Source organism: Bos grunniens, chromosome 11, assembly GCF_055505025.1.
Source record: "Bos grunniens cultivar Pamir isolate PY7600 chromosome 11, Bosgru_T2T1.0, whole genome shotgun sequence".
In the NCBI taxonomy this organism is placed as follows: domain Eukaryota; kingdom Metazoa; phylum Chordata; class Mammalia; order Artiodactyla; family Bovidae; genus Bos; species Bos grunniens.
Window position 1 is genome coordinate 91685204 of NC_141175.1, and position 12841 is coordinate 91698044.

General features: G+C 39.6%; 1 protein-coding gene across 27 annotated transcripts in view; it reads right to left on the minus strand.

The window, feature by feature from the left end:
* The window catches only part of LTBP1 (latent transforming growth factor beta binding protein 1), a 460290-nt gene that overhangs the window by 102493 nt on the left and 344956 nt on the right, over positions 1 to 12841 (minus strand). For all 27 annotated transcript variants that reach the window (XM_086327488.1, XM_086327485.1, XM_086327484.1 and 24 more), the window contains 2 exons: positions 7580 to 7702; positions 4431 to 4553 (listed from right to left, as the gene is read on the minus strand). In XM_086327488.1, coding sequence (XP_086183614.1) covers positions 4431 to 4553; positions 7580 to 7702 — 246 coding nt within the window. The remainder of the gene's footprint in view (positions 1 to 4430; positions 4554 to 7579; positions 7703 to 12841) is intronic.

Below are 12841 nucleotides of genomic sequence, written 5' to 3' on the forward strand. Positions count from 1 at the left end.
CTGTTCTATATTTATTCTAACAGCTTCACAGCCATCCTAATGGCAGAGAAGGCAATGGCACCCTACTCCAGTACTCTTGCCTGGAAAATTCCATGGATGGAGAAGCCTGGAAGGCTGTAGTCCATGGGGTCGCTAAGAGTCGGACACGACTGAGCGAATTCAGTTTCACTTTTCTCTTTCATGAAATGGAGAAGGAAATGGCAACCCACTCCAGTGTTCTTGCCTGGAGAATCCCAGGGACGGGGGAGCCTGGTGGGCTGCCATCTATGGGGTCACACAGAGTCAGACACGACTGAAGCGACTTAGCAGCAGCAGCAGCAGCATCCTAATGGGTGCTGAGTAAGAGATCCACATTTAGATTTACCTTTCTTTCTTTGCTCTTTGGGAAACTGAGACAAAATAAGAAACAGCACCTCTGACCATTAGCATTATGTGAAAAATTTCAAATCAAAATACAGCAAGTAGAATACCAAGGATATGAATCTAAGGAACAACACTCCATTACCTAGTATGCCCTAGCATAATGGAAATCTATCAGCTTTGCTCACCTCTCCCTAAAATAATTTTCTTTCACTTTCCAAAGTCTAGGAGAAATAATATATGTGAAGAAAAGAAAGCATTTTTAAAAGTTCAAAAACAACTGGACAGATTTTAAAACAGTTCATTACATTAGAATCTGGTTTAGTTTACATATTTTTGCAAGACCTCTAGAAAGTAAAAAAAAAAAAAAAAAGAGTAGCTGGAATATTAAGAGAGCCCAATGTGGGATTGTCCAGCACCACTGCTGAAGGTAATATGAAAGAGCGACTTCTTCTAGGAAAGAAAAGATTTCTTGTAGGAGTTGGCCATCAGGCTTTAAAGAAAGCACCAGTCAGTCATGGTCACCTCTCCACTGAGACTGCTGCCAGTCACCAATGACCTCCACTTTGCTAAATCCCATCAACTTTTGGTCCTCATCTTGCCTAGCAGCAATGTTTAACACAGGTTCATTACTCCCTCTCTGAAATACTTTCATCTCTTGGATTCTGGTTTTCCTCCTTCACTTGCCACTTTTTCTCAATCCCCTTTGCCTGTTCCTATCACCTCTTCACTTCTAAATGAGGGACCATGACAGTCTTTGGACCACTTCTCTCTTAGCTACATACACTCCCATGGTGATTCCATCCAACTTCATGGCTTTAAACACTGTCTACATGCTGATGAATCCCAGCTCAGAACTTACTGCTGAATTCCAAACACGTAAGTCCAATTGCCTTTCAGATATCTTCATTTGGACAGTCATCATAGGCATCGCAAACTTAAAATGACCAAGTTCCTAATTCCCTCCACAAAGGCTTTTCATGGAACACTCCCCCCATAATCAAATGTCATCATCTCAGACTAGCTGCTGCTTGCCTACTTATTTAAAACTCTCCCTCCTTCCCTCAGCACTCCTCATGTACCCTACTTTAATTTTCCACTTAACATTTATTGCTATTTAACAAACTATATAGTTCACTTATTTATCATGTTTATTGTTTTCTCCCTCACAAATGAAATGTAAGCTACCCAAGGGCAAGACTTTTTTTCTTGTTTAGTTTACTGCTGTATATCCTGCACCTAGAAGAGTGCCTGGCACATCCTTGTCACTCAAATATTTGGGTTTTTGTTTGTTTTTGTTGTTGCTGTTGTTTTTAAAAATTTACTGACCTAGTTTATTTATTTCTCTGTTGCCAGGTCTTAGTTGCAGTATGTGGGATCTTTAGCTGTGGCAAGCAAGATCTAGTTTCTTGATCAGGGATCAAACCCAGGCCCCTAGCACTGGGTGCGTGGAGTCTTAGCCACTCGACTACCAGGGAAGTCCCAAAAATTTGTTGAATAAATGCATAAAAGAATAAATGGGGGATGACTTTGACTTGGAAAGAAATGTCAGAAGGTAAGAAATACCAGCATTTCCCTGTTTCGACTTGGTCTGCAAAGAAATGACCAACAGAAAGAAGAGCTACAAGGAAGACAGAGTATGAATCTTTTTCTCAGGCTTTGCAAGGGACTAGCATACAGCAACCACAAGTTACTGCTCCAAGGTAGGCACAGGGGCAGAGACTGTGCCTGGAGGAAGACAAATCAGAGGCAGAGCCTCTGAGGACTGAGATGCCAAACACCTCTAATAACCAGGACAACTGGCCACACAGCATCACAGACTGAGTGGCTACTGAGTGTGCTGGAGTAGAGAGCACACGGAGATTAGCGCAATACTCGGGATTCTGACTCCCATGAGCAGTCCAGCAGGACTGCAGGATGACAGTGTAAGAAAACACAGTCCCTGCCAGAGTTATTAGAAAAATATTACACATGTAAATATAAACGCCAACAAGAAAGATGGCTCTTCCTCTCACAGCTGCGAGAGGCATGTGAACAGTCACAGCTCAGTTAATTACAGCTGAGTACGATTAGGAAGGGTTGGAAACAGTGCTTGTTGGGCATTAGCGGGCTGAAGTCCTATTATCGTTTCAAAGGGAGCTCTGAAGTATTGAATGGACTCCAGTCCTATTTATAATCCAGAACAGTAGAGAAATTAGCCCTGATTTGAAGAGTCTGATGATATGCTTAAAAAGAAGGTTTCTTTCTATCTTTTGAAGATAATCTTTAGATATATTTTCCAATTTATTGTAGGGATATGGGTTATTTCGGATGTTTTGCTTCTTGGGTTGATTTTTATGATTTAAATTTTCTTTTAAAAAGTACCCATTTCAATGATTTGATCCAATATATTTTAGATACAAATGTACTACTGTCTTTTCATGTTTTAATTTGCTCTATACTGCTCAAATCCTTTTGGATTTCTAATTTTTTCTTTCTTCTGAGATTTACACGAAATTGGTCCATTTTATTACGTAGCTTTTTGTTTAATCAATTTCTACTTTTCTCTTTTGTACCTCTCAAATTTTTCTTTTTCTGAAAAGAAGCTTTCTTATGGAACATATATACTAATAATGACAAGCAAGCTGAGTAAAAGTTTTTATTTGGCTCTTCACATAATGGTTTTAGAATAAAAAATATTAGCCTCCTGGTGAAATGGTTACACATTAAAACAGCCAAAATAAGAGGGATATATCCCATAACAAGGACCTATTGCCCAAGATTTAGTCAGTGAGCTGGTTATCCTCTTGGCTAGGCCAGGACACAGGGCAGACAGAATACATACTGGGGTCCGTGTTGGTTTTCAGTGCCTTGGCATGTGCCCTGCCACCTACCCACTTCCAAAATAGACCCTTCCGTGACTGGTTCCTGAGAATACGACTGCCTCTTCCATCCTGGAATGCCATTATGTCGAATCATCAACATTTACCCAGATATTGTCGTGTTCCCCATTCACAGTTTTCAGAAAATCAATTATTACTCTTTCGACTTATCACTTGATCATCTGCCTACTTTTTCAATAGGTACATTGATTACAGCTTTTCACTGGTGGTATTAACTCTTCAAAGAACATTACCACCTTAGGATAAAATCCTAGAAGATGATTCACTGATTCAACAATAACATACATTTTAACACCTCGGCAACTGCCCCTACTTGCCCTCCAGACAAGTTGTGACTGTATGTATCAAGTTCTCTGGTCAGAGCAGAAGGATGCTATACAACACAGTTGGTCTTTCCCAACCCTTGGAACTGAAAAGTATTTGGAGCCACTGAAGTATGTGTCACAAAACCAGTCACTAAACGAGCTTATTCTCATCTATAAAACGTGGGGTTCAGAACCTCATGCATATTCTACCTTACTGTGTGAGGCAAACTCTGTTGTGTTCACATTCCTTGTTTCACAACTGATAGGATCTAACAGTAGCAAATCAGTAGATAAACTGGAAAAAAATGCCATTACTTGGGTGGACAGTGAACCCAGAGAATTCACAAGCACCAGGCTGGTGACAAGTGGCTACAGCAACCCTGACCACCTCAGAGGGGCTCTGAGCCAAGGCAGGTAGTGAAAGTGGGTGAAGACTCACAGTGGGATATCTTTTAGAAATATTTTATGTGAAAAGCTCTAAATTAAAGTCTGACTTTTAAAATTTTACAGTTATCTGGAAAATTAACTCATCTTTGCTTACTTGGACCGTTGGGACCACTCGTCCTGCACCCCAATGGATGCTATACAGAATGAGATACTCAGGATAAAGTATCCGTAGCTGAGAAAAGTTACACTGCTTCTTTACACACTTCGCTGGCATAACTTTTCTTAAAAACTGCTCCGAGCAGGGCAGACAAAACCTGGATCCTCGCATTTCTTTGCATTATTTGTGTGACCTTGGGCAAAATATCTCACAGGGATCAAAAGTCCTCAACCGTGAAGTCAAAAGTATGGGGTTGAGGACAGAAGCCAGGATGATGTTCAGACTTCCCTGATCCTGATTCTGGCATTTTATGATTCTGTAACCAAGAGCAACTCTCACCTTCACAGTGGTCTCCAAGGGCGGATGCTCTGTAACCATGGTCACAGACGCAGCGGAAGGAGCCCTCCGTGTTCCTGCACTGCCCGTTACTGCAGAGATGATGGTGCTGGCACTCATCAATATCTGTGAGCAAGAGAGTAAAAGGAAACTTAGAAGTGGTGCTTTAAAAGGGAGGTTTTTAAAAAATAGTTATTTGCCTGTGTCAGATGGGATCTTCGTGGCCGCAATGCAGGCTTCTCTCTAGCTACGGTGTATGGGTCCAGTTACCCTGCAGCATGTGGGATCTTAGTTCCCCAACCAGGGATCAAACCTACATTCCCTGTATTAGAAGGCAGATTCCTAACCACTGGACCACATGGAAATCCCTAAAAGTGAGTTTTTAATCATTCACGTAAAGGAGATCTGTAAACCATCTGATTTCTAATTCATTTAGAATCTTTATCATGTGACTCAGACTGAGCTCTAGTAAAAAGGTCACTCATTAATATTTCAGTAGGGAAAACCAGATGAGCAATGAGCTAAGAATCTGTACACATGTATCCACTGGGCACTGATGAGGGGCAAATGCTTGGCTGTAATCTGGGAATCACAATAAAGCTTCTTAGAACTCCTTCTAAAGATTCAAGTATAACACTCTGAGTTTAAAAGCACTATGGCCTATGATAGCCTAAAGCAGGGATCAGTAAGCTATAGCCTACCACTACCTATTATTGTTAATAAAGTTTTATTGGAAAATAGCAGCACACAATGGTCCTTCCCTGCTCTCAGCCTATCTGATACCTACGTTTGCTTTGAATCTTTCTTCCTCGATGCTCACATCTTCTGTAGAGATTATTTGTTCTGTAACCACAACCCTGAGCTCAGACTCACACATGTGCCTGCATCATATCCACATACAAAAGGCAAAGTAATGTATTCCATATATTTCATCACCTGCTTTGACCATTAGATTTTAAGTTTCTTGAGGCAGAGCCCATGTCTACCACGCTCTTTACTGCTCTTCAGATAACCTAGTATTTTACCAATCAGCGGGCACTTAATTCATGTAGGTTATTGATAAACTTTGTTGATTATATTTACACATATGGGCCTACTGGCAACGTGATTATTTATTTTTAATTGAAAGATAATTGCTTTACAATATTGCATTGGTTTCTGTCATACATCAACATGAATCAGGCATGGTATACATATGCCCCGCCCCTCTTGAACACCCCTCCCACCTCTTCCCACCCCTCTAGGTTGTTATAGAGCTCCAGTTTGAGTTCCCTGAGTCATACAACAAATTCCCGTTGGCTATCTATTTTACATAGGGTAGTGTATGTTTCCATGCTACCCTCTCCATTCATCCCACTCTCTCCTTCCCCCATCCTCCCATGTCCATAAGTCTGTGCTTTCCGTCTGCACCTCCACTGCTGCCCCACAGATAGGTTCAACAGTACCGTCTTTCTAGATTTCATATATGCGTTAATACACGATATTTTTCTCTCTATGACTTACTTCACTCTGCATAATAGATTCTAGGTCCATCCACCTCATTAGAACTGACTAAAATGTGTTCCTTTTATGGCTAAGTAATATTCCATTGTATATATGTACCATAGTTTATTTATCCATTCACCTATCAATGGATACCTAGGTTGCTTCCATGTCCTAGCTATTGTAAACAGTGCTGCAATGAACAGTGGAGTACGTGTGTTTTTATTTCTTTTTTCTCAAATTTTGGTGTGACCCTATTGCTAACCTGGTGAGTGATTCTCCCGTGTCTGACTTCTCTCTTGGAGTGACATCACAGGCTCTTCAAAAGAAAGGCCTGTGAACACGATAGCCTTATTATATTATGTGTGGACCTCTACTCTTACCATACATTCATTTGCACAGTCCACTATTCATAAAATAAAGAACTTTGAGAGGGACTAGAATTAAGAACAAATCACCTAATTAATCTGTGTACATGAGTGTGTTTGTATGTGTCCGATCAGTCTTCACCGCTAGGTTAGGTACTGTAATGACTTTCTATATTCTAGAAAGGGATAATAGAAGAAGGTTATGATACTATTGGTAGATCCCTTTATAGTATCATTATACCTTGTCTCTTTTATAACACTACCTCAGGAGACCTTTCTACTCATTAAATATCTTAAGTTTACATACAGACATGGATAGAAATTGCTTCCTTATAATAAAATAACTGATTATGTACAGTGTGTATTCTGTTCTTAAATGACATTTCTTGTCAAGAATTCTGGATATCTGTGCTTGTCACAGGCAATACCACAGCATCTTTAAATTCAGGAAACATATCCTCCTTACTGAGAAGTACAGTACAGTTAACCCTTGAATGATGCAGAAGTTACAGATACTGACCACTGCACAGTCAAATGTCCACATTTAACCTGACAGCTTGTCTTCTGTATCCACGTTTCTATATCTGAGGATTCAACCAACCACTGATGGTGTAATACTCTAAGTATTTACCAAAAAATCTGCAAATACATGGACTCATGAAGTTCAAACATGTGCTGTTGAAGGGGTCAACTTGTAATTCTGTATGAAGTTCAATGAAAAAAACTAACTTTTTAAAGTCTAAGGTCAACCCCAGCAAGGCCCAGAACCCTCACTGTCACCTGTAGGAACAGAGCACACTGCACAGACTGTATCTCTGAGCACAAGGCAGACACTATTTCAGTCTGCCTGAACAGTCTTCTTTAGTGATTTTTTTTTTTAAGGAAGGAATTTAAAAGCTTAATGCACACAAAAACTAAATCATTAATATTCCACAACGTAATACCAGGCAGACATAATTCCTTTAAGTAAATGTTAATCCTATTGTGTGAAACTTTCATGTAATTTTAATAGAATTGATTTTCTGCATATAAGGAATTACACAGGGAGCAACCATTTTTCTTTCCAATAGTAATGCCAGCCACTGATCACTAATACCATATTTTTCAAATTCAGCCTTTTTAAATCCTGTTTCATTGATTTCCCTGACTTAAGTGTAAGTGCCTTGCTTTCTGGCACAATAACACAATCATCTGGGTAGTTTCTCAGGAACACACTGACACATTTGCTTTACTGAGTGCACATTTTTTTAAGGCAGGTGCCTTAAACTGAAATCATAGCAGTTCATGTTGCCACACACCTACCTTCACATTGGTCTTTTGCTGCTGACAGCTGGTAGCCCTGCCCACAGGTACACCTGAAGGAGCCATCGGTGTTTTTGCACTGCCCATTCATGCACATAGTCCCTTGCTGACATTCATCAATATCTGTCAACACAGTGACAATTGCTTTACATTAAGTCTTACATCTAAACACCTATTAGCTCAAGTTTGAGACCCTAATCCAAGCTACTGCCTTCTAAGCCTCCCATTTCCAGGGTGGACTTTTATGGCATGACCCAAACAACAGAAAATTTTCAATAAACATTAAAAAAGAAGTTCTGCCCCCTATAATGCATCCTAGGGTTATTACTGCAAAAATAATAGTACTTCTGCTATGTGATGCATGATATATTTTAATTTGAATCAGCCCACCGATGTTCTTCATATCAACTTCAGTGTGCTGGACTATAGAAAACAAATAATTACAAATAGATGATAAATTATGATGAAATAAAAGTGCGTTCAATACAACATCAAGCTCTTTGCCATGTCTCTCTCTCATACTCTGGGTATAACACAAACATAATAGGAAATATTTTACAGTTGATAAAGAAAGAATCTCAAGCACAAAACAATGGCTATGAAGCAGCTTGCTGACCTATGGAGTTTCAAGAAAGAAGGCAGAATTAAAGCTCTACCAAGAACTTTAGAAATAAAACCAGAATGGAGGCAGTTGTGGAGGGAAATAGACACTTGTACTATATTAGAAGAAGTTGAAAAAGTGTAAGATCAAACAGTTGTGTTAAAGGACACTGAGCTCATTTTCAAAGTAACAAGGAGAGCCAAGAGAAATGATCCTGTTTTGATGACAGATGTTGGAAAGTCAAAGAGAAAGTGATGAGTGAGGAGTTTTCAAAATACCTTGCGTAAACAAAAAGCTATTGACTGAGAAAGAACGTAATTCTTTGTAAGTGTTCTAATCGTGGAAATGAATTCACATAAATGAAGAAAAGACTGGACTCATCAGTAACTTGAACACGAGGCTGAAGCAGCACTTATTTTCTGAATGTTTTTGTTTGGACATGAGGTTGATCCAGTTTAACTGGGTGACTCTGTCTTGTCTTGTCTATGCAGATACAGCCTCAGAATGTCCTGCTGAGTAGCTACTCAGTGTGTGAGAGTTCATGATGATTAAAATGTGGTAGTATTGAACTTCACCACCTGCACTATAGGTTTGTTGTGAGAATTACTGGAGAGAACGGATGAAAACACACCAGCCCTATACTCAGAGTGGGAGAAAGAAGTCCTAATCTAAAAAGGAAACTAGGTCCCAAAGATTAATGTCTGACTATTGCTTCCTTGGAGAAGGCAATGGCACCCCACTCCAGTACTCTTGCCTGGAAAATCCCATGGATGGAGGAGCCTGGTGAGCTGCAGTCCATGGGGTCGCTAGGAGTCGGACACAACTGAGCGACTTCACTTTCACTTTTCACTTTCATGCATTGGAGAAGGAACTGGCAACCCACTCCAGTGTTCTTGCCTGGAGAATCCCAGGAATGGGGGAGCCTGGTGGGCTGCCGTCTATGGGGTTGCACAGAGTCGGACACGACTGAAGTGACTTAGCAGCAGCAGCATTGCTTCCTTCCAAAAATATCCTATTATTTAATAAAATGAATCTACAAGTTTTTGCCAGGAGAACTCAACCAACTGCACAGTCCTTTCCCTTAAATATTACTGACAATTACCTGCTTCCTAAGCAAAGTTGCATTTAACCGCCAGTTAGGCATTATTAACCTTTTGAATTTTACCCTGATACAAGCAAGGTGAGTCAGGTTATCTCACATAACCTGAAAAAGCTCACATTGACTATTAATGTTTTCAGAGTTCAGGAATTTGTTTCTGATTTAATTTCTTCTAGCAGTTAGTTTACTAGAAACTTTTGTTTCACTTCTTGTGCAATCAATCCCTTCTTTTGTATATAATTCCTAGCTGTCAACCATTGACTACCAACAGAGAAATTAAGAATTTTGTCTTGCGAATGATTCAACACCTTTCCAAAACACTCAGTCTACTAGCTTTTTAAGTGGTCGTCAGCAAAGAGGAGCCCACATCATATTTTCTTTCAGCACATTTTATAAAATACTTGAGACATCAGTTCAAGAACTTAAGACCAACAAAAGCTCATGTAGCTGGTTGGATCTCATGTAATGTCTGACATTTTTAGTGTTTTGGCCTCTTTCTGATTTTCTCAAAGAGGATGACAAACTAAGCATCCCCATGTGAAGATGTCTGCTGCAAGAACATACCCTCCATGCCAAGTACTGTCAGGGTACACCAGACATCCTACATAAGTTAGTCATTTATGTTGGGAAGACTGTCAGAAGTAATTCATTATAAGTAATGATACGTACATTTGGAATAACTCCAGGCAACTCTGTTATCTTGAATAAGGTGATCTCTGGGTCTTTAAAAGGACCAAGGGGAACGAAGGCAGCATAATTCTATGCATTTAAGAAAAAAAAAAGCATCTTTTCCTTTATTGATTGAGATATAAAATTTCTATACAAAAGAACATTTCCCAATAAAATAGGCATGTGGGACAAATGTCTTCTCTCCCTTGTGCCAAGGGATGAATAGAGAATATTATATTTCATAAAAGGTACTTTTCTTTAAAGGACTTTTTGCACATATTACTATGATAAATTCTGATAGGAGTTAAAATAGAGGCTATCTCTAGTTATTTATACATTTAGGACATATACCAGTAAAGTGTACAAAGAGATGCAGAGATACAAATACAAAAAGATTCAAACAAGTAATGGATTAATACTGGCTTGGCTAAAAAGTTTGTTCAGATTTTTCTGTAACATCTCAGGAAAATCCAAATGAATATGTCAGCCAATCCAATACATTAGATAATGTATTAATATTTACAACCTGAAAAGAGTTAGGGAGGTGAAGACACTGATAATAGTTAGGACTATCAACAGAATGAAACTGGCAGTTACTGCAGTGCTGGAAAACAGATTTATGTTCTGAGCAGAATCTGGCATCTGTAAGTTGATGTCGTTTGGGAAAGATTAGAAAATAAAGAGAAAGGATGTCATACAATGTATTATTGTGAAAAGGAAGGACTTTGGGGAGTAAGAAACACAACCAGTGAGTATGCAGGTTTCTCAAGCAGGTGGTGGGGACCTTGCCTGTTCTTATCCCAGGCTGTAATGGAAAGACACTGAGAAAATGAGAGAAGAGGGCACGCTTAAGTGGCAAGTGGAGAAAACAGTTCTTTCCCACCTCCAAGTTTTGATATGTGCTGCTTCCTCTGCCTACTAAGGTTCTCCCCTCTGCACTCAATATTTTAAAACCAAGTTCAAATAGCAACACCTCTGTAAAGCCTTCTCAGGAGCATGCAAGTAGAATTAGTCACACAGTACCTGGCTGCAACAGGACTTTGCACATGCCTATTACTTGGTGAATAACACCATCCACCACAGAATGTCATGCTCTGCCTCTGCTTTCTCTCATCCTCCACGTATTACCTCCATATTTCTCCAGTATCTCGTTATCCTATTATCTCACACAATCCTCACATCAACCCTCCTAGGTGCCATTACTGCTACCTTCCTGCAGATGAGCAAGTAAGGCTTGGTGAAATGAGATTACTTATCCATGCTCACACAGCTCCAGGCTATCCAAACTAGAATATGATATACTGCATTTAAAAAAAAATCCAAAAACTAAACTCCAAACTTATTTGGATTTCACCAGTTTTTCCATTCAGGCCCTCTTTCTATTCCAGGATCCTATCCAGGGGACCACATCATGTTCAGATGTATTATCTCCTAGTCCTTCCTTGTTTTAACAATCTTAATTGCCTTGAGGATATGGGCCAGGAATCCATAGTATGTCCCCAATTTGGACTTGCCTCGTGTTTTTCTCATGATTAAGACTGGAGTAAGAGGTTTTTGGAAGAACAGCAAGAAGGTAAAGTGTCCTGGTCCTCACATGTCAGGAATACATGACATCACTGGTGACTTAACTTTCATCACTTAGTACTTTGTGAACTCTAATTAGCTGTTGCAGCTATGCATCTCTTTCAATGAATAATACATCTTTGAGAGATTATAGTCTCTTGGTAACATATGCAGTGCCTGGAATGCATTGGTTCCTTGATACACTTGACAGAAAGGATGAATAGAAGCAGCCGCCCTGCACAGTGTCCCAGAGACTAGAACATACAAGTGTTCCTAGGGGGTGATAGCAATTGATGGTGTGAATTCTGGAGTGGGAGGCAGACAGATTAGAGAGGAGCAGGCTCATTTGGGATGGCAATGCCAGGAGGAAGAAGGTGGTCATGAGTTATTCATTCAACATGTATTAACTCTGCATTTTCCCTCTACAGCATTTAATTCCTGAATTTTAGAGATGACATGATTTTGGGAAACCTGAGATTGTTTTTCCAAGGTTGTACAGTGGATCACTGGAAGATCACATAGAAAAATTCAAATGTCTATGAATCTGCCCGTGGAAGATGCTTCAGTTCTTACAGGTCTATAGTAGGGTATCTGTTTACTGTTTCCCTACCACAGTGACAAATTAATTACCACTCTGCTGCTACTGCTAAGTCACTTCAGTCGTGTCCGACTCTGTGCAACCCCATAGATGGCAGCCCACCAGGCTCCCCCGTCCCTGGGATTCTCCAGGCGAGAACACTGGAGTGGGGTGCCATTTCCTTCTCCAATGCATGAAAGTGAAAAGTGAAAGGGAAGTCGCTCAGTTGTGTCCAACTCTTAGCGACCCCATGGATTGCAGCCTACCAGGCTCCTCCGTCCATGGGATTTTCCAGGCAAGAGTACTGGAGTGGGGTGCCATTGCCTTCTCCCAATTACCACCCTAGACCCTTCACTTTCACTGAGACAGCAAAGAAAAGAAAAAGGTTTACTTATTTCCTCTTCCTTCCTTTGAAAGAGCATCCTTTAAGTATAAAAGTGATGGAAGACAGCAGAAAGGAAACAAATTAACCACAGAGAAGATGAAAACTTCTTTAAAATTACTTTAAAAATTAGAGAAATCATGGGCAAATTACACTAATATTCTAGAGGAAAGTGTATATATTAAATATATACATATATATCTGTTATATATAACATGTTCATATACACTGACTTAAAAACTTGACTAATGGTAAAACATATTAACAAATATACAAAAGAGGAAATACAAATGCTTAACAAACACATGATTAAGTATGTAATAATAAGTGTTCACACATTTTAAAGTTAGAAAGTAGTGTTCTATTGAAAT